At 39.4% G+C, this 27,500-nt stretch overlaps 1 protein-coding gene across 1 annotated transcript in view; it reads right to left on the bottom strand.

Moving 5' to 3' along the window:
• The window catches only part of LOC115229287, a 32,102-nt gene extending 19,232 nt beyond the window's left edge, over window positions 1-12,870 (bottom strand). Inside the window, exons 1-4 of the mRNA XM_029799668.2 lie at window positions 12,798-12,870; window positions 12,262-12,459; window positions 10,466-10,702; window positions 5,492-5,725 (exon numbers count right to left, since the gene is read on the bottom strand). Of these exons, the coding sequence (XP_029655528.2) occupies window positions 5,492-5,725; window positions 10,466-10,702; window positions 12,262-12,459; window positions 12,798-12,870 (742 nt within the window). The remainder of the gene's footprint in view (window positions 1-5,491; window positions 5,726-10,465; window positions 10,703-12,261; window positions 12,460-12,797) is intronic.
• Between the last annotated feature and the right edge of the window lie 14,630 nt (window positions 12,871-27,500).

Raw genomic sequence — 27,500 nt, 5'->3', positions numbered from 1 at the left:
CCTGCCCCTATATAAGATCTTTATTTGTTTTCTTCCAATCACTTGAAGGTCTGTCTTCCTCCAGTTTACTCATCATCATCATCATCATCATCGTTTAGCATCCGTTTTCCATGCTTGCATGGGTTGGACAGTTCTACTGGGGTCTGTGAAGCCAGAAGGCTTCATCAGGCCCAGTCAAATCTGGCAGTGTTTCTACGGCTGGATGCCCTTCCTAACGCCAACCACTCCGAGAGTGTAGTGGGTGCTTTTTACATATTATATCATCATCATCATCATCATCGTTTAACGTCCGCTTTCCATGCTAGCATGGGTTGGACGGTTCAACTGGGGTCTGGCAAGCCCGAAGGCTGCACCAGGCCAGTCAGATCTGGCAGTGTTTCTACAGCTGGATGCCCTTCCTAACGCCAACCACTCCGAGAGTGTAGTGGGTGATTTTATGTGCCACCGACACAGGTGCCAGACGAGGCTGGCAGACGGCCACGCTCGGATGGTGTTTTTTATGTGCCACCGGCACAGGTGCCAGACGAGGCTGGCTGACGGCCACGCTCGGATGGTGTTTTCTTATGTGTCACCGACACAGGTGCCAGACGGGGCTGGCGGACGGCCACGCTCGGATGGTGTTTGTTATGTGCCCTCAGCACGGAGGCCAGTCGTTGCGGTACTGGCTACGATCACGTTCGGATGGTTTTCTTATGTGCCACCGGCACTGGTACCACAAGGATACAAATTCCATTGATGTTCATCTATTTTGATTTGGTTCGATTTGATTTGATTTGATTCGATTCGATTCTCACTTGCCTCAACAGGTCTTCACAAGTGTCACAAGAAGGAAGGTATGCACAGGTGGACTGACTATGTCCCAGGTAGGGGCCACGGGTTATGGCTTCACTAGTCTTGCCGGGTCTTGCACAGCATACTTCCATAGGTCTCGGTCTCTAGTCATTTCCATGGTGAGACCTAACGTCCGAAGGTCGTGCTTCACCACCTCGTCCCAGGTTTTCCTGGGTCTACCTCTTCCACGGGTTCCCTCAACTGCTAGGGATTGGCACTTTCTCACACACCTATCTTCATCCATTCTCGCCACATGACCATACCAGCGCAATCGTCTCTCTTGCACACAACAACTGATGCTTCTTAGGTACAACATTTCTCTCAAGGTACTAACGCTCTGTCGAGTAAGTACACTGACATTACACATCCATCGGAGCATACTGGCTTCGTTCCTCACAAGCTTACGCATGTCCTCAGCAGTCACGGCCCATGTTTCACTGCCATGTAGCATAGCTGTTCGTACACATGCATCATACAGTCTGCCTTTTACTCTGAGCGAGAGGCCTTTAGTCACCAGCAGAGGTAAGAGCTCCCTAAACTTTGCCCAGGCTATTCTTATTCTAGCAGTTACACTTTCAGCGCACCCACCCCCACTACTGACTTGGTCACCTAGATAGCGGAAGCTATCAACTACTTCTAGTTTTTCCCCCCGGAAAGTGACGGAAGTTGTTTTCTGCAGATTTTCGGAGGTCAATGCTCCAGAGCATCTGCCACATACAAAAACTATCTTCCCAGTTAGCCTACCTTTGACATTGCTGCACCTCTTATGTGTCCATAGCTTACACTGGGTACATCTTATAGAGTTTCTACCTACACCTTTTCCACAGATCGAGCAGGGCCATCTTCCTGAGGATATTTGTGGATTTTCTAACTTTCTACTTATTAGTACTTTGGTTTTAGCTAGGTTGACTCTAAGGCCCCTCGATTCTAAACCCTCCTTCCACACCTGGAACTTCTCCTCCAGTTCTGATAGTGACTCAGCGATTAGAGCGAGGTCGTCAGCATAGAGGAGCTCCCAGGGGCAACCTGTCTTGAATTCCTCCACAATTGCCTGGAGGACTATGATAAATAGGAGGGGGCTGAGTACTGAACCCTGGTGGACCCCAACCTCTACCTTGAATTCTTCTGTGTACATGCTGCCAACTCTAACCTTACTTACGGCATCTCTGTACATGGCTTGCACAGCCCTCACCAGCCATTCATCTATCCCTAGTTTCCTCATTGACCACCAGATGAAACATGCGTTCCCATGCCGGGAATCGAACCCGGGCCGCCTGGGTGAAAGCCAGGAATCCTAACCACTAGACCACGCTGGCCAAAATGAGTTCTAGCTGTGTGAGGCTGAATTGCCCCCAGAACTACGTTAATAATATGCATGACTGTGGAGTACTCAGCCACTTGCGAGTTAATTTTATCCTCGTGTGGTAATGAATAGCGAAAGTGACATCCAATATTTGCTGCAGTTATTTGCTTTGATTTAACTACGTGTCTATGTATCAACTTTTCTTTGGATCTATGTATCTACTGTTTCTATCACTTTCTCTCTTTCTCTCTCACTTCCTCTGTGTCCCTCCTCTCTCCTGCTTTTGATTTAACAATGTGTGTATGTATGTATCAACATTAAAAACACAATACAAACACCAATCACTGCCTCTCACTCTCTCTCTCTCTCTCTCTCTCTCTCTCTCTCTCTTTCTCTTATTCTCTCTCTCTCTTTACCACTCACTTCTTTGCAGTAAGTGTGACACACGCCACGCGTACATACGTACAAAAACCAACAAAACTAAGCGTATCAATGTTATTGATACTGATAATAATGTGATGCCGTACCAGGAAGTTGCTCTCTTGGCATCTGATCCTTAATGATTGGGAAGTGTTATCATCCACATTGTTTTGTCTTGGTATGAAAAGATGGGCTACAGCAAATATTCTGCTCAATACCACAGATTTGCTTGTCCTTAACCAGTTGAGCATGTCCCTTGATGGCTGACAATATGTGCATCTCTCATGAACAGAAGTAGTGGAGGAGCATTATAACCATGTGTTGAGAAAAATTCTTTGGGGTTTGGATAATTCACCTCTGAAACATGGAAACATGGGTGTTTTATTCATCATCCTTATAAAAACCTTGTTCAGTGACCTTTTGAGTGGGATGAGCTACTCGACCTGAAGAAAATTCTAACTAGGCCTCACCTGCAAGATCATGCCCTGTTTATCTTGATATGAGATCACCATGTTGTGCACATATAGTTGTGATGCATGTGCCTGGTGTACCTTTGTATATTTTACATCAGTGTCACTTTGACGGCATGCACTGTTCTTTCAATAACAACAACAACAATAATAATATGCCCTGATGCAGTACCAGGCAGTGGCTCTTGTGGCTTCTGATCTTAACTGATTGGAAGTGATATCATGTACCTTATTTTGTCTTGCTATAAAAGATGGGTTACAGCAAATATTCTGCTCAATACCACGGATTTGCTTGTCAGTTGTTTGACCTTAACCAGTTGAGCATGTCTCTTAGTGGCTGACGATATGTGCATCTCTAATCATAAGAAGAAGTAGTAGGGGAGCATCATAACCATGTGTTGAGAGGGATTCTTTGGGGTTTGAATAATTCACCTCTGGAAACATAGGTGTTTCGTTCAACATCCTTAACCCTTATTTGGGGACCTTTTGAGCAGGATGGCTTACTCGACCAGAAGAAAATTCTAACTGGGCTCCACATGCAAGGTTATGCGCTGTTTATCTTGATATGAGATCACCATGTCGCGCACATATGGTTGTGATGCATGAGCCTGGTGTACCCTTATCAGATGGGTAGTCATGATGGGTATTCTGGGCTTCATATATTTTACCCCAGTATCACTTTGATGGCATGCACTACTCTCTCACTCAATAAAAATAATAATAATTTGATGAAGCCATTGCCCTTACTGTGAATGAATGCTCTCAACTTGCCCCAAACCAATATGAGTTGTGGTGACATGATGAGGTTACAAAAGTGCTGCATTGGAAAGTATGAGGAAAGTTGGGGTTAGAGAGAAGCAAAACATGCTACAAACAGAAACCACAGAGTATCACAGAGTCAGAGACCTGTAAAATCTTGTGGGATTTTTCAATGCAGAAAGGGCCAAGTGCTTTAGTACAACAAGCCAGGCCTGGTCGTTGTGGACAAGGTGAACCACATGTGCTCTATAACTGATGTTGCATACGCATTTGACCCACAATTAGTTAGGTGAACAAGTAGACAATCCTCTTAACCCTTTCGTTACTATATTTCTGACCAAATTACACCCCTTATGTGTTTCAATTAATTTCTAACGTAATCATAAATTTAGTCTGGTTTCATTAAACAACTATAACTTTTTTATTTATCGATATATTAATCTGATTTTTGGAAGATAATTTAATGAAATATTCTCAACCAATTCTATAATATAATTTTTGTCACAAAGTGACTCTAATTGCAGGTAGATACAGGTAAATTCCACAAAATATAAAATTATTAAAATTTTGTTCAAACATCGCTATAGAAAATGGGTTATTAGCTAATATTCAATTGGGTATACAACAAAATTTTACGATAGAATTTGTTATTCTGGGTAACTTTCTGATACCCATAATAATATTTATGGCAAAATAGTCTTAATTTCATTTAAGGTTGTGGGAAACCACAAACTATCCTTTCTTTCGCTTTGTTTATATTTAGCGTAACGGTTCGTTTCCGCCGTAATGATTTCAAATAGGCTCATTGGAAAAGTAAAAAGAAATAGTCTAAAGCTTTACTCTCCTGGGAAAATCTGTGGCTTGGTCCAGTTTCTTCAGAAAAATCACCGAAAGAAACAGTTTTTAAATTTTCACTCCATTCAGGTGCCAATTCGTTTTCTTTATCGCTATCGGATATCTCAGATTCACTGTTTTCACTTTCGGAAAATGAAACATCAGATTCATTATCAAATACCACATGCTTTTTTTTTTTCAGTCATAGAGTTAGATTTATGAAGGTCTTCAGTAGAAAATCCTTCGAATTCTGACTCGCTGCTTGATATAATGAAATTCGTATCCATTTTTTGTCAGAATTACAAATTTTGAAAACACAATAGGAACAAATTTCGGAAAAAAATCTCCCAAAATTCACGGAATTAAAATTACACTTCGATTATTGTACAAAACTGTAGTTGAACTGTTTACAAAATATAATACCTGTTTTCACGAATGTACTGAAGAGATTTGCTCTGATATTCTCATTTAAATATGAATAGATAAATTCGGGCGGCTTTGGGCGGTTTGGTCTCATAAACCAAAATTTTTTTCGGGCGGCTTTGGGCGGTTTGGTAACGAAAGGGTTAAATGTGCTTGACTGTGAAAGATGGAGATAATTCTAATTATTATTGGGGCCCTGGGGACAGTATCAGAAGATATTAAGAGGAAATGAGGACAGAGCGCCGAGTAGAGCTGTTACCAAAAGTCTGCCTCCTTGTCACAGCCATTATCATCAAGAAAATATTACATGGCTGAACAGAAGAGATAGCATGGTACCGTAGGCTGTGGATAGCAAGCCTCCAGGAGTTCCAACAAAACCTGAATTAAAACAATGCTAATAACTGACTCTGATAGGTAGACTAGACAAAGAGAGCAGAAAAAAATTACTTACCATATGCCTCTTTAAAACTTATAATGTAAGTATCAGAGGTTTGTTGTTGAACTGAAGAAATATCTCCACCAGAACTTCTTTTACTGTTTCCAAAATATCTTTGAAGACTCTCAGAGCTGACATTTGAAGAAACGTTTTTCACTTGAACACTGTTTATTTCCTTAATTCTATCCACTTTCAGTTGATTTCCTTTTAAGGGGTTGTTTTGGCACATCCTCTGAACATACTCAAAATCTGCAATAAATACAATGAATGGAAATACATTTTGGTAAAAGAATCAAATTGAAGTCAATTTACTGATGTTTTAACACATTTTAGATTGAAATGATTTTGAGAATTCTTCAAATTTGGAGATTTTAGCATTAAAATGCAGTTCCAATTATTTAACAACTCCATATAGGCACAGGTGTGGCTGTGTGGTAAGATGGTTGCTTCCCAGCCATATGGTTTGGGGTTCAGTCCCACTGTGTAGCACTTGGATAAAATGTATTCTACTATAGCCTTGGGCTCACCAAAGCCTTATGAGTGGATTTGGTGGACGAAGACTGAAAGAAGCCATCTGTCTGTCTGTCCGTCTGTATGTTACTGTTTCCTTGCCTGTTGCAAACGAGTGTCCCTGTTATACAAGCAGTGTCCTTCATTTCCAATCTTCCTTAAAACATGTCTGGTCACTGGGAAACATTACCTTACTTGGAAATAGGTGAGGGTTGGCAACATGAAGGGCATCCAGCTGCAGAAATCCAACTCATCATCAAATTTTGTCCAACCCATGCAAGCATGGAAAAGTGGACGTTAAAACAGTGATGATGATCATGATCATGGTGATGATGTGTCCTTTAGTAAATATTTTCTCATCCTTAAATGTAAAAGGTATTTCTATTTAGGGATAAGTAAAGTGTAAAACATAAACAAAATTTGACTGAGCAGATTTATGATGAAAGACAATCCAGCCATGACCATTCCAATATCTAGAATGGTAGCTTCTGTTTTGAAGAAGGCAGGGTGTAATGGGAGGGATACTTTCCTGCTATTTCTATCAGCCTGAGCAACTGTGTAAAGGTCTTCAGATCATTAAAAGTGTGTGTTTTAAGGTAGAGATGGGAATTTCAACATTTCTCGTCTGGGCTCATTCTTGTATTCTAGAATATTGTACTTTGGTTAAAGACATGACAATATCAGAGACAAGTTAGAGATGAAGTTATTTAGACAAAAAGAAAACAAAACAAAAACAAACTATTTCACTAAAAATACATATAACTACCCAACCATTTCTAAAGATATATCATCATTTAAGTTCTGTTGTCCATGCTGGCATGGGTTGGACGGTTTGACTGGGCTGACATGCTGGAAGGCTGCATCAGACTCCAGTCTGATTTGGCATGATTTTCTTTGGCTGAATGCCCTTCCTAACGCCAACCACTCCGAGAATGTAATGGGTCCCTTTACATGCCTTGATGGATCTTCCAAAACATGACATAATACCAAAAATCTTGGTCATTACCTCTGTGAGGCCCAACACTCGAAAAGAATTCAGCCACTTTGCCTCCGTGAGGCCCAACATTCAAAGGATGCTCTTTATGTGTCACCAGTTCAGGTGCACTTGGCTTGACGGATCCTCTCAAGCACAGCACATCCCCAAATGTCTCTTGATTTCAAATTGTGACACAAGGCCAGCAATTTGGAGGGAAGGGTTAGTTGATTGCATCGACCCCAGTATCAGCTGGTATTTATTTTTTTGAACCCTGAAAGGACGAAAGGCAAAGTTATTCTCAGCAGAATTTGCACACAAAGCATGAAGACAGATGAAATGCAGTTAAGCATTTTGTCCAGCATGCTAACATTTCGACCAGCTGGCCACCTTCTTCGATTTCGATATTTATTGAAAGTTATAAAAGCAAGAAGCAGTGTGTTAAATATACTTGCTGCTCTCATTCTCTACCATGGAATATCTTCTTGTAAACTAAAGAGAAGATTCCATCACCATGTAGAAGACAACTTCATGATGCAATGGTTCATTTGTAGATGTTCTCCCCTCTCATCCCATCGTCACAACAACAATCACTATAGTTCTTAATGACTTATATTAGCACCAGGTATACTCAACACAAACACAGCTGTCTCCTCTCTTCTCATAAACCTTACAATGTATCTCCTCACCACCACCACCCCATACTGACCCCTCTTTCTAATGACCACTGTATCCAAACATCAATGATTGACAATTCTCCAAAACTTGCCTCTTTTTCCTGCAGACCATTGACTAATACAACCAGATCAATCTCATCAATGAAGGAGTTTGACCTTCAAAAGGTCAAGGCTGTTGACCCTTTTACCTCACAATATATCGACCAGTTGCCCTCTCTTCTTCTTCACTGAGCCATTTAAAAAAACAACAACAAATTTTGATGGTTTATCTGTTTGTCATTCTTCTACATCATCACAACAAAATGTCTATTTTAACAATATCATCATCATCACCATCATGATGATGATGATCATCATCATCGTCATCATCATCATCATCGTCATCGTCATCATCATCGCCACCATCATCATCATCATCACCATCACCACCACCACCACCACCATCGTCATCATCATCATCATCATCATCAACAAGCCAAAACTAGCAAAGGGAGCTTTGAAAGCAAATGGCAAATAAAGTAACTAAACTCCTGTCTCTCTAAATAAACTCCAGGATCTATTCTACTGTCTTTTCTATCACTGCTATGAGGGTCCCTGTTTCGTCTCTCTGGTTGATTTTATACCATTGCCATTCAGGCTCTTTGATCCACTCATTGTTCCGTCTTATGTCACCCTTCTTGTATCCAACTCCATCCCCTCAATTATACCAGATTCTTTCTCCTTTGAACACCGGTCCTCTGCAATCCTTGCCTCATCTCCCTATTCATCAGTTCAAAACAATACTTTAACAGCATCAACAGGGTGTAAGGCAATGGACAACACACACATGCACACACAGCAGCATAGAAACACAGGTAGAAAGAAGGTGTGCAGAGAATTGAGATGAGTCAGGGTAAGGATGAAGAATATAAAGACTCCAGAAGATGTTAAGAAATGCAAAGAAATGAGAATGCAGAATGTTTAACCCCTGAACATTTAAACAGGCCATATCTACTAGCGGGGTGCAAAGAGCACCATACGAGTGTGATCGTTGACAGAGCGGCTAACCGGCATCCGTGCCAGTGGCACATAAAAGGCACCAATTCGAATGTGATCGTTACCAGATCATTACCAGCATCACCTTACTGGCACTTGCGCCCATGCTAATAGGGTGCCAAGAGCACCATCCGAGCATGATCGTTGCCAGAGCAGACAACTGGCTTCTGTGCCAGTGGCACGTAAAAGGGCACCATTCGAGCGTGATCATTACCAATGTCACCTTACTGGCACCTGTGCCAGTGGCATGTATAAAAAATTTGTGCGAGGTTGCCAGTACTGCCTAACTGGCACCTGTGCCGGTGGCACATAAAAGCACCCACTACACTATCGGAGTGGCTGGCATTAGGAAGGGCATCCAGCTGTAGAAACTCTGCCAGATCAAGATTGGAGCCTGGTGCAGCCATCTGGTTTGCCAGCCTTCAGTCAAAATCGTCCAACCCATACCAGCATGGAAAGCGGACTTTAAACAATGATGATGATGATGATATCTGGCCTCTTACACCAACCATACAATATCATTCTAAAAATTAACAATTACCTCGTCAACATTCCAAAGCTATGAGATAATGCATGATTAATACGAAATGATGTGAATAAATAAGCAGAAAGCTTGACAGATTAATCTGAATGCTAAAGAGTTAAGGAATGCTCTGAATTATAAAGATGAAAGTGCTAGAAGAAAGAAGAAATGTTTCAGAGTCTGTAATGAGAAAAGGTAAATAAAATGGAGAGGTGAAACAACAGACAAAAGAAAAAATCACATCAACCGAATATATAATCCTGTGTGGAAAGTCCTTTGAAGAATTTTATTGATTTGAAAATTTTAGTTTGATGTGTTCAATATTATGAGAGTATCATTACTCAACATATTCGTTTTATATTGAAACTATAATCAAAAGTAAAAGACAGGCAGACCTGTGCATGTGTTTATCATTGGCACAATGACCCTCCCAAGACTTACAAAATATATTTTGTTTTGTAATTAAACTATATATTTGTTTTATTATTCTGCAATATGCATTTACAAGGTAAAGACTCAGTTTTCTTTCCATTTCGTTTTAGATAGAAATTACATTTGTAACAAGTTCCCTCTATCAATCAAACAAAGATGGTAAAATATTCCATTTACTTTCCCTCTTTCCAATGTTTAGAAACTGAAGGAACGGTCAAATACTGGAATCAGTTTCACTGATAAAACATCATCTCTAATATTTCTGATTTCCTGCCTGATAACCATCATTCCTGACAAATTTCTTCCTTTCCTGATAAATGTGAGAAACCAAAAGGCAAAAATCTGGGAAGAAATAAAAGATATAAATAGGTGCAGACAGGGCTGTGTGCTAAGAAGTTTGCTTCCCAACCACATGGTTCTGGGTTCAGTCCCACTGCGTGGCACCTTGGGTGAGAATCTTCTACTGTAGCCTCAGTTCAACCAAGGCATTGTGAGTGAATTTGGTAGATGGAAACTGAAAGAAGCCCAGTATGTGTGTGTGTGTGTGTCTTTGTGTCTATTTGTTACCCGCCACTGCTTGATGACTGGTGTCAATGTGTTTATGTTCCTGTAACTTAACAGATCTGCAAAATGGAGTGATAAAATAAGTATCTAGGTTTTAAAAAGTAAGAACCACTAGGGTTGATTCATTTACCTAAAAAAGATCTTCAAGGTGGTGCCCCAGCATGGCCTGAGTCATTAGACTAAAACAATTAAAACACAAAAGATATACCAATCCTATTAACAAAACAAAATTCAAGAAATCTTTTTGAAAACAAATTAAACTTGAAGAAACTTACCAATTTCATTTTGGCAATACACAAGAAAAGTTCCAGCTTTTCTTCCAGGGGAAACATATACAATATCTAATTTTCCTGTCTTTTCCAAAAAATCAATTAACATTTTTTCCGACATGTCTTTGGGGCCATTTGACACAACCATTGCATCTTCTTGCCAGACTAGATTTTTATACCAGTCCACATGAAGTTTATGTTTGCTTACATTATGGACCTTCCTTTGGACAACATTTTCTGCATCTGAAAATCAAAATAGCAGAAGAAATTGAGAATATAATGTCATTATTAATGAGTGGAGGGCATGGTTGTGTTGGTGTAGAACCAGGTCAGACACTTTCTGGCCATAAACATGTCCAAGTGTCCTTCCTTGTTTATGATGTTAGGTGGTACATGAAGAAGATTTAACTGCCTTTTCTAGCAGATCAAGTCATCACTTAGAGGCCCCTTTGTTCGATAGCTGAGAGGATTATGAGGTTCCCTGTACAATTAACTGGCTCTAGTTCAACAGCACCTTGAGCAAGTATCTTCTACCACAGCCTCAAGATGACCAGAGCCTTGTGACTGATATTTGGAAGAGAGAAACTGTGGCCATCATAGGATGTGTGTGTGTGTGATCAGATAAACATATACACACTTATGTGTATACGCACATACAGTACTTAGAGGAAACAGTAGTCATTCACAAAGACAATTGCCAATAAAAAGCTTTATCCTGAGCAGACCAATATGTAAACCTATTTTCCAAATAAAGAGTAGAATATTTGAATATCAGAATATGTTAAAACACTTAATGAAGTGCACTGCAAAATTTCAATTAAAATTAGTCCCTTAATGAAAAGAGAGACTCATTATCTTCGTGACAGACTCATGTCAAGAGACGAGAGGAACATAACCTTGAAATTTAAATTTTTATAAATAAAAAAAAATATTTATATATATATATATTTATATATATTGGCCTGCTCACTTAGCCAGCGGGGTGGCGTCATTTGAAGGCTAAAACAATGCGAAGCACATTGTAACCAGCGATTTGTAGCAGCATCTGATAGCCTGGTCGGTCACGTGATCAGGTGATATATATATATATATATATATATATATATAAATATATATATATATATATGCCATTTGATATTCCTTCAGGTTAAGGTGAAGGAATGAATTTAGCAGCAGAGAGACAACTCCAAGCATGTTTCAGTTTTGAGACCTCTTCATTATAAAAGCCTACCCATGACTGCCAGATTGTTGATGACTAAAGAATTTTAATGAGCGGATACAGAATGGTGTGACAACTTGGAATAGAACACTGCTCTACAGTTTCTCTATTGTACCTCCTTGATCGCACTTTAGCCTTTCAATACCTAGCATAACCCCTACATAACCCTTTCGGTTCCTCACTCCATTTAGTAGAAGGAGTGTTTTTCCTTTTTTTTTTTCCTGTCTTGGACATTACTTGGCAACCTCACTCGTAATGATGGCAGGAAAATTGCCCCCAGTCCACTCTGTAAAGTGGTTGGCATTAGGAAGGGCACCGAGCAATAGAAACCATCTCAAAGCTGACCCTAGAGGTCAATGCTGCTCACCAGATCCTGTCAAACTATTCAATGCAAGCAAATATGGAAAATGAATGTTAAATGACGATGATGATGATTTTTAACATTGCTTTATATTAATCTAATGTGTTCACAGTAATTACGTGCAAATTGTCCAACCTATGCAAGCATGGACAACAGATATTAAATGATGACAATGATGATGTCTGTAAATGATTTCATGAAATAAAGAATATTTCTTCTAACCTTTTTCCGATTCAAAAGTGATAATAACTTCCTCAGAATCTTGGATCCGTTCTGGCTTTCCTTTAATAGGTCCTCCACTTGATCTACTCTTGTTCTCAAAATAAGACTGAATGGCTTCCAAACGGAAATCAGTTGGGATTCCTGACACCAATATCGTTCTGCCCTCATCTTCTCCTTCCATACTCGAGGCAGATATTCCTGCAAAATAAAACCAAGATTTAATGCTAGACAAATACAAGTTACTCACCATCCATGTAACAATTTAATGCTATCCACATCATAAACATCCACTTTACATGCCTGATGTAAACCTGAAATACATATAGCCTTCAAACAGTCCAGGTATGCGAGAAGTAACAGTCAAAGTTTTTCAAAAGTTCACCCAGTTATTTTTAAAATAGACAAATACACTTGCCAAAATCGTTTTGTCTTGAGAATATCTGCAAAGAAGTTATGGCATTCCTGATTGAACAATGCTAATTTCACTCACAGAAACCAGAGTTCTAACATATGTCCATGAAATCTGAAAGTCATACCTCTCAGCTTTAAAATCTTTAAAAAGATGTTTTTCAATAAAACAGCCACACAAATGCCACCAAATGATGCCATTTACTATGACAAACTTCACCTAAATACACATTTTCCAAACAATTCTTTCTTCTATGCACACTGACATTACACATCCTGCGGATCATACTAGCTTCCTTTCTTGCAAGGTTATGCATGTCTTCAGCAGTCACGAGCCATGTTTCACTGCCATGTCACATGGCTGTTCAAACACAGGCATTATTCAGTCTACCTTTCACCCTGAGTGAGAGGACCTTTGTTAGCCAGGCTATTCTTATTTTAACCGCTACACTCTTAGAGCATTCACCCCAACCACTGATTTGTAATGGAAGCTATAACTACTTCTAGTTTTTCATCCTGGCATGTGACAGAATTTGTTTTCTGTACATCTTCAGTGTTTATTGCACTTGTGCATCTTCCACACACAAAAACTATCTTCCCTTGATATTGCTGCACCTCTTATATGTCCATAGCTTACACTCGGTACATCTTATGGAGTTTCTACCTATGCCTTTTCTACAGATTGAGCAGGGTCATCTACCTGAAGGGATTTGTGATATGTCTACCTTCCTACTTACTTTGGTTTTTGCTAGGTTGACTCTAAGGCCTTTCATTTTAAGACCTTGCTTTCACATCTGAAACTTTTTCTCTAGTTCAGATATTGACTCAGCTATTAGAACAAGGTCATCAGCATAGGAGGAGCTCCTGGGTGCAGCCTGTCATTGCCCAGAAGACTATGATGAATAAGAGAGAGCTGAGGACTTGGTGAATCCTTGCTTCTATCCTGAATTCTTCGCTTGTTGCTAACCCTCACTTTACTGACAGCATCCCTGTACAGGGCTTGTATGGCTCTCAACAACTCCTCATCTATCCCTAGTTTCCTCATTGACCACCAGATAAGGGATTGGGGGACCCTGTCAAAGGCTTTCTACATGTCAGCAAACGCCACAGAGGTTTAGCTTTGGCTAGGTATTTCTCCTGCAGCTGTCTTACCAGAAATATAGCATCAGTGGTGCTTCTCCCTGGCACAAACCCAAACTGCATCTTCTCTAAACAACTCTCTCCCTAATTAGTTGGGCTGTGACTTTCATTACCTGATCCAACCCCATCCCTACCAGCTTTATCTTCTCATGTGTATATATATATATATATTGGAGTGGCTAAAAATATATCTATGTACATACATATATGTAAATGAATGTATGTGTGTGTGTGTGTGTATGGACTGCCTAGAGATGTATATGTATGAATATATACGTAAGTGATTGTGTATGCATGAAGGTATCTGTGAGTGTATATGTGTGTATATATGGGTATCTATATATGAATATATGTGGGGGAGGCTTTGTATATTTCTGGACCACTGAATACTGAAGGGCAGATAATAAAATTCCACATGTACAGCCCCTAACAAGAGGAAGAGATTGAAAATCAGACAGTAGCAACATAGACACCCAATACATCCGATATTACTCATAGCAGGCATACAGAAGCATGTTAACAGCAAGCAGAAGGAGACTGCCAGTATCAACTAAATTCAAACAAGGGAGTTGGATGTGTTAGCATTGAAGTGGAAGGTTTTTTAACAGAGACAGCAATTGAATATCACCTGAGAAAATACAACTGGATTCTATTATATAGGTAAACTGATGCATACTTGTATATGTGAAGAGTTATGTTGTATGGAAACATGTTTAGTGATTAGAAAATAACTGTCAAACTGTAACCCTTCTTGTTGATCCATATTCAATTTTATATATATATATATATATATATATATGTATAAAATATCAAATGGAAATTGTAGTTGTGATACCTGTGCCAGTGGCACATAAAAAGCACCCACTACACTCTCGGAGTGGTTGGCGATAGGAAGGGCATCCAGCTGTAGAATTCTGCCAAATCAGATTGGAGCCTGGTGCAGGTTCCTGACTTCCCAGACCCCAGTCGAACCATCCAAACCATGCCAGCACAGAAAATGGACGTAAAACGATGATGATGATGATATATATATATATCTCTTATGATAAAAGGCAGATTTTCTCTGCCTGTTCCCATGTTTCTTTTTAATACAATTCTACAATATAGAATTTCTTCTATTGGAATTTACCTATGATTTTTCCAAGTAGATTCAATTGGGTCATGGCATGTAAAGTTTTTTCAATTTGACCCCCAATTAAGTAAAAATTCGAGAAAACTCAATATTTTACGATTTGCCTCTCTCATTTCAAGTGCTTCACTCCTTCCATTACCACCACACTTTCTCCTACTTTCTCTTTGCAAGTGTGCAACAATTAAAGTGAAAGTATTTATATAACAGGGATGAGCCATTAATACTGGTCATCCTTTTTGCTAGAAGAAGATCCGCTATGGTCTTATATGCTACACCACTGGTTTTCAATTCATATTAATCAAATTAATATTCAATTTTTCACCCTTATTATGCGTGTGTGTGTGTATTAGCATTGTATAAAATTGCATCAATGACTTGAACTTGAATAAGTGGTTTCACATAAAAGGGGATAAATTAAAAAGGTTTGTTGTTATTATTATCACTGTTTGACTATTGTAATCACGTTTGTTAGTTCCTCGTCAGGGAAACGCTGTTGTGTTGCATTTGTTAAATAATTGTAAACCGTAACCCTCCCCCTTTCAGAGAAGGGGCTTTGGTTATTGTTTAAAAATTGAATTGTGTCCCTGTTTGGGGAAATTGACAATATTTTCACCGTCTTTACGGAAGCATTTTTGTTAAAATGCTTTCGATAGAAGAAAGTCCAAAAATGAATTTTGCTGCAGCCGTACACTTCTATACAAGAGGGAGGACAAGATCCAATTGATCGAAATTGCAAGAGACGGGCCTACAATTCCAGTCTGTTATATATTTTGAGTACTGTTATCACTACCGATATCAAGATATAACTTAGTATTTTGTATTTTATGTGTAGATGTATATATATAGATGTACATGTAATATGTACACATGTATATATACACATATATACATGCATAATATATCTACCCATACACACATACGCACACACACACACACACACATACATAGGGGCAGGCGTGGCTGTGTGGTAACAAACTACGTTCCAAACACATGGTCCTGGGTTCAGTCCCACTGTGTGGTGACTTGGCATGTGTAGGCACAAACACTCTGTCTTCACATTTGCTGCGTGAGACATGTTTTAATGTTGACGAGCTTGCCGAGTACATAGCCGACAATGAGCCAAAGCTCCTTCCAGAACACAAGTTCGCTTACAACTCTGTTGTTAATTCAGTCTGGGCCAAAGCTGGGGGGATTTTTTTCCTGGATGCTCCTGGGGGCACTAAGAAAACTTTTGTCGACAAATTAATATTGGCTGAGATTAGGCGAACACAAGGCATTGCCCTAGCTGTGGCATCATCTGGAATTGCAGCTACTTTGTTGCCAGGCAGCAGGACAGCTCACTCCACTTTCAAGCTCCCGCTTGATTTAGCGAAGACTGAGACACCAACTTGCAACGTCAGTAACAGCTCCGATCAGGCAGAAGTCTTCAGATGATGCAAGCTTATCGTTTGGGATGAATGCACGATGGCCCACAGACATGCTCTTGAGGCACTACATAGATCTCTCAGAGACATCAAACACTCTTCAGCTCCCATGGGAGGCATAACACTTCTTCTTTCAGGGGACTTCCGACAAACACTTCCCAAAGGGACTACAGCTGATGCAGTAAGTGCGTGTCTTAAGTCATCCACATTGTGGCCACTGGTGAAGACTCTCAAACTTCACACCAATATGCGTGCTCATATGCAACGTGATATCACATCAGCAGCATTTTCTCACACCCTCCTTGCACTTGGTGAAGGCAAAATACCAGGGGATGAAAATGGTAATATTGCCATCGATTCTATTTGTACTATTGTTAAAACGCCTTCTGATCTCAGAGATGCAGCATTCCCAGATCTACAAGCTAATTATCAGAATATGGATTGGATTGGCCAAAGGGCTATTCTGGCCCCGAGGAATAAAACTGTTCACCATATTAATGATGAAATGCTAAAACTCATTCCTGGGGATGTCTATGTATATAAGTCTATCGATACAACTCCTGACCCAGAGGATGTCATCAACTATCCAATAGAGGTACTCAATTCCTTTGAGCCCCCTGGACTACAACCACACATTCTCAAACTTAAAGTTGGTGCTCCTATAATGCTCATTAGAAATTTGGTTCCCCCAAAACAATGCAATGGCACACGTTTCATCGTTAAGTCCTTATCTCCCAATCTGATTGAGGCCACCATTATCACAGGGTGCGGTCAAGGCAACGTTGTGCTCATACCTAGGATGCATCTTTTCCCATCAGGAGCAGACCTACCTTTCATATTTCAGAGGTCCCAGTTCCCAGTAAGGCCATGTTTCACAATGGAAATTAATATCAAATTTCCCTGTGCTTTGTCAATTAACAAAGCGCAGGGTCAAACACTGTCTGTAGCAGGAATACATTTGGGAGAGCCATGTTTCTCTCATGGTCAGCTTTATGTTGCCTGCTCGCATTCGTTCCACAACGAAAAACAAAAAGCATTGTGTACAAGAAGGCTTTATAGGATTACTACGTTTCATCATTTTTGAACACGTTAGTATTTCACTTACATACGACTCTCTTTTATGATGGCATTTACATTTTTAGGCATTTCATGACATTAATTCACACTTAACCAACACCTGTCCTTCGCTCACCTCTATTTCTATCCATTCATCATCAAACCACCAGCCTCATCTTCTATATCCAACGTACATGACACATCTACCCCCTACATCTACACTCTCACTGTTAAAGTTTACATAAGCGACAACACGATCGCAACATACACTTTGGAAACTAAGCAATAGATCATTTTATACAACAACAAATTTAATCATAACGCCCATCAATGAAAACATCTCCACTGTGTTGTGATTCATCTATTCAGCACCACTACAGTCTTGCCGGTTTGACATATGGTGAGTAGATGTTATTGTTCTATATTTTATAAATTACCCATATTTACTTACCCATGCTTCATTCCCTTCTTGCCTACATAGGGCATTCATTCTCTTTTAACACAGCATGAAGTTTTGTAACAGCACATCCGCTGCCGTTCATGGAAAACGAAGAGACCCTATTCACCTGCGAACATTTTACATCGCCTTCCACGACTATCAAATTCTTACAATTATGAGAACAATAACATGGCTCTTTTCAAGGCAACCTCGCATTCAATTCTACGAAGGGTTAGGAACACCTTTACACGGCTTTCTATACACTTACAAATACATTCATTCACCATAAACTTATATCAATATTTGCCTGAATAATCATCATAATTCAGTGCAATCATTAACAGTACTTTCAAGCAATTCAGCCCCAAGCATTGCCGGGCAATTCTGTGTGTGTGTGTGTGTGTGTGTGTGTATAAAAAAAGGAATACAAAAATGTTAGGTGGTACAAAAAAAGGAAAGAAAGAACAAGGACGGGTAATTTGAAGTTTTCTTTCCTCAGTCGAGTTCTTACATATAAGATGCTAAAGTGTACGTAAACGTACACCACCAAATGTATGTAAAAAGGAATACAAAAAATGGGACAAGAACACAAAACATTCAGACAGATGACAGAAAAAAGGGATAAGAAAAACAAGGATGGGTCATTCAGAGTTTTCTTTCCTTAGTCGTATATATATATCAAAATAGCGTTACAGATAGAAACACCCACAATTTCATCAACTCCAAAAGTTATTCACTCAACCATGCCATAGAATATTATACATTATACTTAATATTTCTATTCATAATTCGAAAATTTTCCATATTAGAGACTACACGTATTTCATGAGTGTGCGTTTGGTGTTATCAAGACACACAGTCTCTTTCAAGAACTCATTATGTTTACGCAACCCCAATCGTCAGGTCTACTTTCCCCACATTAATAAGTATATCTACCCCTTATATATCACTACGTCAGTTAAAATACAAATATACATATATATAAGTAAAAATAAATAAATAAATAAATTCATGAACCTTATAAATTTAAGACATAAGCAATTTAAGGAATAAAAATGGATATGAAATACGACTAAAAAAATATACGAATGAAAAAATATGAATGAAAAAAATATGTGAATAAATCAGGATAAAAATTACAAGAAGAATATGAATAAAAATTAATAAATTAATATAATAAAATTAAAAATAGAATGTAAAAAGTAAAAATTATGAACAAATTGAGTGTTAACTTATGTTTTTCAATTTACGCCCATCAAAATTAATATATGTCTCCATCTTGTCAAAACCGTTCAATCCATTCTTAAAAATTCCTAAGTTATTTGAGTTGATTTTAATTTATATTATAAGGTTCTTAGAAAGTATTTATTCTTATATATACTTGCCATGTATTAATGGTACACAATAAAACTACCCAATAATTAGCATAATACTGTCAGGGGAACCGGAAGTAAATGTATTATGGGAATAATCTATCTTTTCCCTCATTTAAAAATTTTTTTATTCCTCCTCCCAGTCTCACGATCGAACATCTATCTTTCCTGATATTCAAGTAATAAGTTTTTTCTTTATACTCATGATTCAGATATTTTATGATTCATAGAAATTTCATTTATTATGTGTTTATGTAATTATATAAATTCAATATTGTTTAATAACTATATTTCTCCTATCATTCTTGAAAATTTAAACTCCATTTCTGAATTAAAATTTATAAATTTCCAAACTAATCTTGTGTGACGTACAGCTACAAATGTAATTAAATTTATCATAACTGAAATTATCCAAATAATATGTTATATTTTAATGTGGCTATAGCCAAGACAGGTATACACAGCCAAAAGTGAAGCGGAAAAGAATAAGTTTGCCAATGTCCAGAGACGTGAGGACCAAAGAACAGATATTTCGGATTGCAAGACAGTGTGTGACAGAAAATTGTGATGTCACAGGAGAGAAATGTGTTCGAATGGATAATGGTGCACTTGCTTTTAGTGATTCTGAAAAGAAAGAGGCTTGGAGAAGCCATTATGAAAGACTGCTGAATGTTGAGAATGAATGGGAGGAGGAGAGCCTGCCAAATGTTGACCCAGTAGAGGGACCAGCTATCCAAATAGACAGCTCCCTAGTAGTTAAAGCAATTAAGGATATGAAGCTAGGAAAAGCCCCTGGGCCATCAGGAATCACTGCTGAGATGCTTAAAGCATCTGGTGGTGTGGGCTATGGCTTAGTCACCCGCATTGTAAACCAGGTAGTACATAACAGAGTTATACCCAATGACTAGCGTAGCAGCACCATATAGTCAACTGCTACAAGAGTAAAGGTGATGCTCTAGATAGGAATAACTACAGGGATATTAAACTGCTGGATCAGGTGATGAAGTTCACAGAGAGGGTCATAGTCCATCTCATTAGGGAGAGAGTCTGCTTAGATGAGATAGAGTTTGGTTTTGTTCTGGGTAGAAGCACCACTGATGGCATATTCCTGGTTTGACAACTGCAGGAGAAATACCTAGCTAAAGATAAACCCCTCTACTTAGCTTTTGTGGACTTGGAGAAAGCCTTTGACAGGGTCCTCCCAATCCCTTATCGGATGGGCAATGCGGAAACTGGAGATTGACGAATGGTTGATAAGGGCTGTACAGGCCCTATACAGAGAGGCCATTAGTAAGGTCAGGATTAGCAACAAGTATAGTGAAGAATTCCGGGTAGAAGTAGGGTCCACCAAGGTTCAGCCCTTAGTCCCTTTCTATTCATCATAGTCCTCCAGGCAATAACAGAGGAATTCAAGATGGGTTGCCCCTGGTAGCTCCTCTATGCTGATGACCTGGCCCTCATAGCAGAATCACTACCAGAACTAGAAAAGCAATTTTGGGTGTGGAAGCTAGGTTTAGAATCAAACGGCCTTAGAGTAAATGTAGCAAAGACTAAATTTATAGTAAGCAGAAAGGCGAACTCATCACACACACCCTCAGGCAGGTGGCCCTGCTCGATCTGTAGACAAATTGTAGTTAGAAACTCCATAAGATGTACCCAGTGTAAGCTATGGACGCATAAGAGGTGCAACAACATCAAATGAAAATTAACCGAGAAAATAGCTTTCATGTGTGTCAGATCACAGGAGCAATAGACACCACAGATACTCAGAAAACAGATTTCATCACACACCAGGGGCAGAAACTAAAAGTAGTTGATAGTTTCCACTACCTAGGTGACCAAGTTAGTAGTTGAGGTGGATGCTCAGAGAGTGTCACCACTAGAATATGAATAGTCTGGGCAAAGTTTAGAAAGCTCCTACCCCTACTAGTGACAAAGGCTCTCTTGCTCAGAGTGAAAGGTAGATTGTACAATGCATGTGTGTGAACTGCCATGCTTCCTGCACCAGTTTTGCATAGCCCCAGCCCATCCAAAGTACCTTGGATTGCAGAACGACCTGCTGTGCTCACCTTGGATCATAGGGTGACCTGGTGTGCTTGAGGAGACCTATTGAGTCAAGTACATCAACATCAACAACAAAATTAATATCAAATGGAAATTGTAGTTATGATACCTGTGCCGACGGCACGTAAAAACCACCATCTGACCGTGGCCAATGCCAGCGCCGCCTCGTCTGGCTTCTGTGCCGATGGCACATGACCTGCTGTACTTGAGGAGACCTATTGAGTCAAGTACATCAACATCAAAATAAATATCAAATGGAAATTGTATTTGTGATACCTGTGCCGGTGGCACGTAAAAAGCACCATCTAAACATGGCTGATGCCAGCGCCACCTTGATTGGCTTGTGCTGGTGGCACGTAATAAGCACCAACTGATCATGGCCACTGCCAGCCTCCTCTGACACCTGTGCTGGTGGCACGTAAAAAGCACCCACTACACTCACGGAGTGGTTGACGTTAGGAAGGGCAAGCAGCTGTAGAAACACTGCCAGATCAGACTGGAGCCTGGTGCAGTCTCCTGGCTTCCCAGACCCCAGTCGAACCGTCCAACCCGTGCTAGCACGGAAAATAGACTTTAAACGATGATGATGATGAAGATGAATGGTATATAATAGTAATTTTGATCCAAAGGATATAACTAAGTTTTAATTTCCTACAATTAATTTTTGTTTATTTATTTGAGAATCAGAACTTATTAATTAAACATTTCAGCTTACGTTTGCATTTAATTTTTCTTTCATCCTGGGCATTGAGCAATGTTGTTTTAGCCCATAAAATCTGCATAAATTCGTGAGTACACAACAGACAGAACTTATTCCCTATTCTATATGATTTAGTTTTCCTTATTATCTCCCACTTTAGTTCATACTTAATTTCTTTAAATTTTAGGCTCCAAATGTAAGCCTGTCGAGTTCATTAATTTCTTATTTTTAAATGAGAGCAAATGCTGCGCTATTCTTTGTTTAATTTTATTCAATGTTGAACCTATGTATGTCCTGTCTGAGCTTACTTCAATATTTCTATTATTTATTTTGCTTTGGTCATTCCTATCTTCATTTAAAGAAACCATACATTTATATACTACATCCATTAAGTTACTTTTGTTTTTAAGTTAAAATTAATTTTTGTCCCTACAATTGCACTTTTTTTATTCTCTACCATTATTATTGGGATAATTATTTAATTTATTATAGCAATATTCATTCAACTAATATTTATTTAGTGATGAAATAATATTCCTTACATTATTAGTAGTAGAGTATCCTACTCCTATATTATTTTTTGAAAATATGTTTCTGTATATTTTATTTTCTATAATAAATGATTCTATTGTTTTAGTGATTTCTTTTATAATATTATCTTTAATCTGGATCCCATAAGGGACTATCAACCAAATTATTTTATTTTTATCTATGTTTATATTATTATTTCTCGTATCCTTATTTATGCTATTATTGTTATTGTTATCTTTATTATTTATAATTGGATCTAATTTTTGCCTATCATTTAATCTTATATATTTCCTTATATTTCTATTTTTAATTTTATTCTTCATTCTATTTATATTTTTTAATGTTTTTATATGCTCCTTGTATTCTATAAAATTCCAATGTGTTTCTCTATTATAATTATTATGATTGTTATTAATTTGGTTTTTATTTTTATTTCTATTCCCATCTACATTTTCTTTTACATTTTTCTATACATTTAACTATATATATATATATATATATATATATATATATATATATAATATATATATATATACTAAGCAATTAAGGGTTTAGCAACGAATTGCCTCACCACACACCGAATTTAGAAATAGCAGTCAAAGAGTTATAGCTATTCTTTCTACTAAATATATATATATATATATATATATATATTATATATATATATATACATACAGGGGTTGGACAAAATAATGGAAACACCGAGCATCATATAATAGTCAACTGCTACAAAGGTAAAGGTGATGCTCTAGATACAAATAATTACAGAAGTATCAAGCTGTTGGATCAGGTAATGAAGGTTATGGAGAGGGTCATAGCCCAACTAATTAGAGAGAGAGTTAGTTTAGATGAGATGCAGTTTGGGTTCGTGCCAGGAAAAAGCACCAATGATGCTATATTTCTGGTAAGACAGCTGCAGGAGAAATACCTAGCCAAAGATAAGCCCCTGTACTTGGCTTTCGTTGACATGGAGAAAGCATTCGATAGGGTCTCCCGATCCCTTGTCTGGTGGTCAATGAGGAAACTAGGGATAGATGAATGGTTAGTGAGAGTTGTGTGAGCCATGTACAGGGGCACTGCTAGTAAGGTGAAGGTTGGCAACGAGTACAGTGAAGAATTCCAGGTGGAGGTAGGGGCCCACCAAGGTTCAGTCATCAGCCCCCTCCTATTTATCATAGTCCTCCAGGCAATAACGGAAGAATTCAAGACAGGATGAACCTGGTAGCTCCTCTATGCTGATGACCTTGCTCTAATTGCTGAGTTACTATCAGAACTGGAGGAGAAGTTTCAGGTGTGGAAGTAAGGATTAGAATCGAAGGGGCTTAGAGTCAACCTAGCTAAAACCAAATCCTAATAAGTAGGAAGGTAGACAAACCACAAACGCCTTCAGGTAGATGGCCCTGCTCGAACTGTAGTAGAGGCGTAGGTAGAAACTCTATAAGATGCACCAAGTGTAAGCTATGGACACATAAGATGTGCAGCAATGTCAAAGGAAGGCTAACTAGGAAGATAGTTTTTGTATGTGGCAGATGCTCAGGAGCAATAAACACTGAGAATGCGCAGAGACCAACTTCCGCCACATTCCAGGGAGAAAAACTAGAAGTAGTTGATAGCTTCCGCTACCTAGGTGACCAAGTCAGTAGCGGGGGTGGGTGTGCTGAAAGTGTAACTGCTAGAGTAAGAATAGCCTGGGCAAAGTTCAGAGAGCTCTTACCTCTGCTCATGACAAAAAGCCTCTCGCTCAGAGTAAAAGATAGACTGTATGATGCATGTGTATGAACAGCCATGCTACATGGCAGTGAAACATGGGCTGTGACTGCTGAGGATATGCGTAAGCTCACAAGGAATGAAGCCAGTATGCTCCGATGGATTTGTAATGTCAGTGTTCATACTCGACAGAGTGTAAGTACCTTGAGAGAAAAGTTGGACCTAAGAAGTATCAGTTGTGGCGTGCAAGAGAGACGTTTGCGCTGGTATGGTCATGAGGCGAGAATGGATGTGGATAGCTGTGTGAAAAAATGCTACAACCTAGCAGTTGAGGGAACCTGTGGAAGAGGTAGACTCAGGAAAACCTGGGACGAGGTGGTGAACCACGACCTTCGAACTTTAGGTCTCACCAAGGAAATGACTAACTAGACCTTTGGAAGTATGCTGTGCGTGAGAAGACCCGGCAGGACAAGTGAGGCCATAACCTGTAGCCTCTATCTGGGATGTAGCCAGTCCACTTATGCATACCTTTCCTTCTTGGGACACAAAACTCTACTTGTGGAGACCTGCTGAGGCAAGTGAAAATCAAAATCAAAATCGAAATCGATTAACATCAATGGAAATTGTAGCTGTGATGCCAGTGGCACGTAAGAGAACCATTTGAACACCAGTGACGCCCCAACTGGCCTCCGTGCCAGTGGTACATAAAAAGCCCCATCCAATCGTGGCCGTTTGGCAGGCCCGACTGACACCTGTGCCGGTGGCACGTAAAAAGCACCCACTACACTCACAGAGTGGTTGGAGTTAGGAAGGGCATCCAGCCATAGAAACATTGCTGGATCAGACTGGGCCTGGTGCAGCCTTCTGGCTTCCCAGACCCCAGTTGAACCATCCAACCCATGCTAGCATGGAAAGTGGAATCTAAACGATGATGATGATGGTGATCTATAAAACCTGTTACAGCTTGTCTATTTTTATGTTTTTTGATTTATTATTAGTGTTGCTTAATATGTTTTGACAAAATTGCTGTTTCTTTTCAGATATCATCTGAAAAACGGAATTAAAATTCATTAAAATGACAGATCTATCGGACTTTCAAAGAGGACAAATTATTGGTGCCCTTATCGCAGGCACTAGCATAACAGAAACAGCCAAAATGCTTGGCAAATCAAGAAGTACTGCCTCAAAAGTAATGATACCCTTAGAAAAAGAGGGAAAAACCTCCTCAAAAGAAAACTCTGGAAGAAAAGCAAAACTTTCAGATAGGGACTGTAAGACTCTTATGTGAATTGTTAGAAAGAATCACAAAAATACAACTCCCAAAAATACTGGAGAGCTTAATAAGCACCTCGAGAATCCAGTTTCCACAAAAGCTGTTCACCAGGAGCCACACAAAGCTGGATATTACAGGAGGGCTGCAATCAGAAAACCACTACTTTCAAAAACAAACATTGCAAAGCATTCAGAGTGGAGTAAAAACCTACAGAATTGGTCACTAGAGCAGTGGAAGAATGTTATTTTCTTAGACAAGTCATCCTTTACCTTATTTCTGACCACCAGCCGAGTGTATGTGTGGAGACAGCCAAAAGAAGCATTTAACCAAGACTGCCTTCTTCCAACTTCTAAACATGGAGGAGGATCTGTGATGATCGGAGGGAAGAGGCCTATATTTTGGAGATGCACCAGCTCAATGGTTTCCCTTCATGGCAGAATTAATAGTCAAGACTATTTAAGCATTTCATCTGATCAAATTCATCCTATGGTTGCAGAACTGTTTGTGGAGTGAAAAGAAATCCTTCAGGATGATAATGCACCAATTCACACAGCTAAAGTTGTTACTGAATGGCACAAGGAACATTCTAGTGAAGTTGAACATCTTATCTGGCCACTTTAGTCCTCAGATCTCAATATTATTGAACATTTTTGATGCATTTTAGAAAAACATGTAAGGAGTCGATATCCTCCACCATCAGGAACTGGAGACTGTTTTAGCTGAAGAATGGACAAAAATACCTTTGGAGAAAATTCAAACTTTGTATGAGTCCATACCTCATAGAATTCAAGCTGTAATTACTGGCAAAGGCTGTCCTGCCCCATATTAAAATAAATTTGTTTGAAACTGTAAGGTGTTTCCATTATTTTGTCCAATTATTTTGTATATATATTATGTCCCGTGTTGGTGGCACGTAAAAGCACCATCCGTTCGTGTCCATTGCCAGCCTCGCCTGGCCCCGTGCCGGTGACACGTAAAAGCACCATCCGTTCGTGGCCGTTTGCCAGCTCTGTCTGGCACCTGTGCGGGTGGCACGTAAAAGCACCCACTACACTCACGGAGTGGTTGGCGTTAGGAAGGGCATCCAGCCGTAGAAACACTGCCAGATCTGACTGGGCCTGATGAAGCCTTCCAGCTTCACAGACCCCAGTTGAACCGTCCAACCCATGCTAGCACGGAGAACGGACGCTAAATGATGATGATGATGATGATGATTATTTTGTATATGAGACGCAGTTCGGTTTTGTGCCAGGGAAAAACACCCCTGATGCTATATTTCTGGTAAGGCAACTGCAGGAGAAATACATAGCCAAAGAAAAACATCTGTACTTGGCTTTTGTTGACTTGGAGAAAGCCTTTGACAGGGTCCCCTGATTCCTTATCTGTTGGGCAATGCAAAAACTAAGGATCGACAAGTGGTTAGTAAGAGCTGTACAGACCTTGTATAGGGATGCTGTCAATAAGGTGAAGGTTGGCAACAACGAGTATAGTGAAGAATTCCAGGTAGAAGTAGGGGTTCACCAAGGACCAGTGCTCAGCCCCCTCTTATTCATTATAGTCATCCAGGCAATAACAGAGGAATTCAAGACAGGCTTCTCCTGGGAGCTTCTCTATGCTGATGATCTTGCTCTAATTGTTGAGCCACTGCCAGAACTAGAAATGAAGTTCCAGGTGTGGAAGCAAGTTCTAGAATTGAAGGGCCTTAGAGTCAATGTCGTAAAAACCAAAGTCCTAGTAAGTAGGAAAGCAAATAAATCACAAATCCCTTTCAGGTAGATGGCCCTGCCCGATCTGTAGAAAAAGCATTGGTAGAAACTCCATAAGATGTACCCAGAGTAAGCTATGGACACATAAGAGGTGCAGCAATATCAAAGGAAAGTTAACCAGGATGATAGTGTTTGTGTGCAGCTGATGCACAGGTGCAATAAACACTGAAGATGTTCAGAAAACAGATTCTATCACATGCCAAGGGATGAAACTAGAAGTAGTTGA

This window comes from Octopus sinensis, unplaced genomic scaffold (assembly GCF_006345805.1).
Source record: "Octopus sinensis unplaced genomic scaffold, ASM634580v1 Contig12351, whole genome shotgun sequence".
NCBI lineage: Eukaryota > Metazoa > Mollusca > Cephalopoda > Octopoda > Octopodidae > Octopus > Octopus sinensis.
Note: the sequence above shows the minus strand (reverse complement) of the source record. Positions and strands in the feature narration are given on the sequence as shown.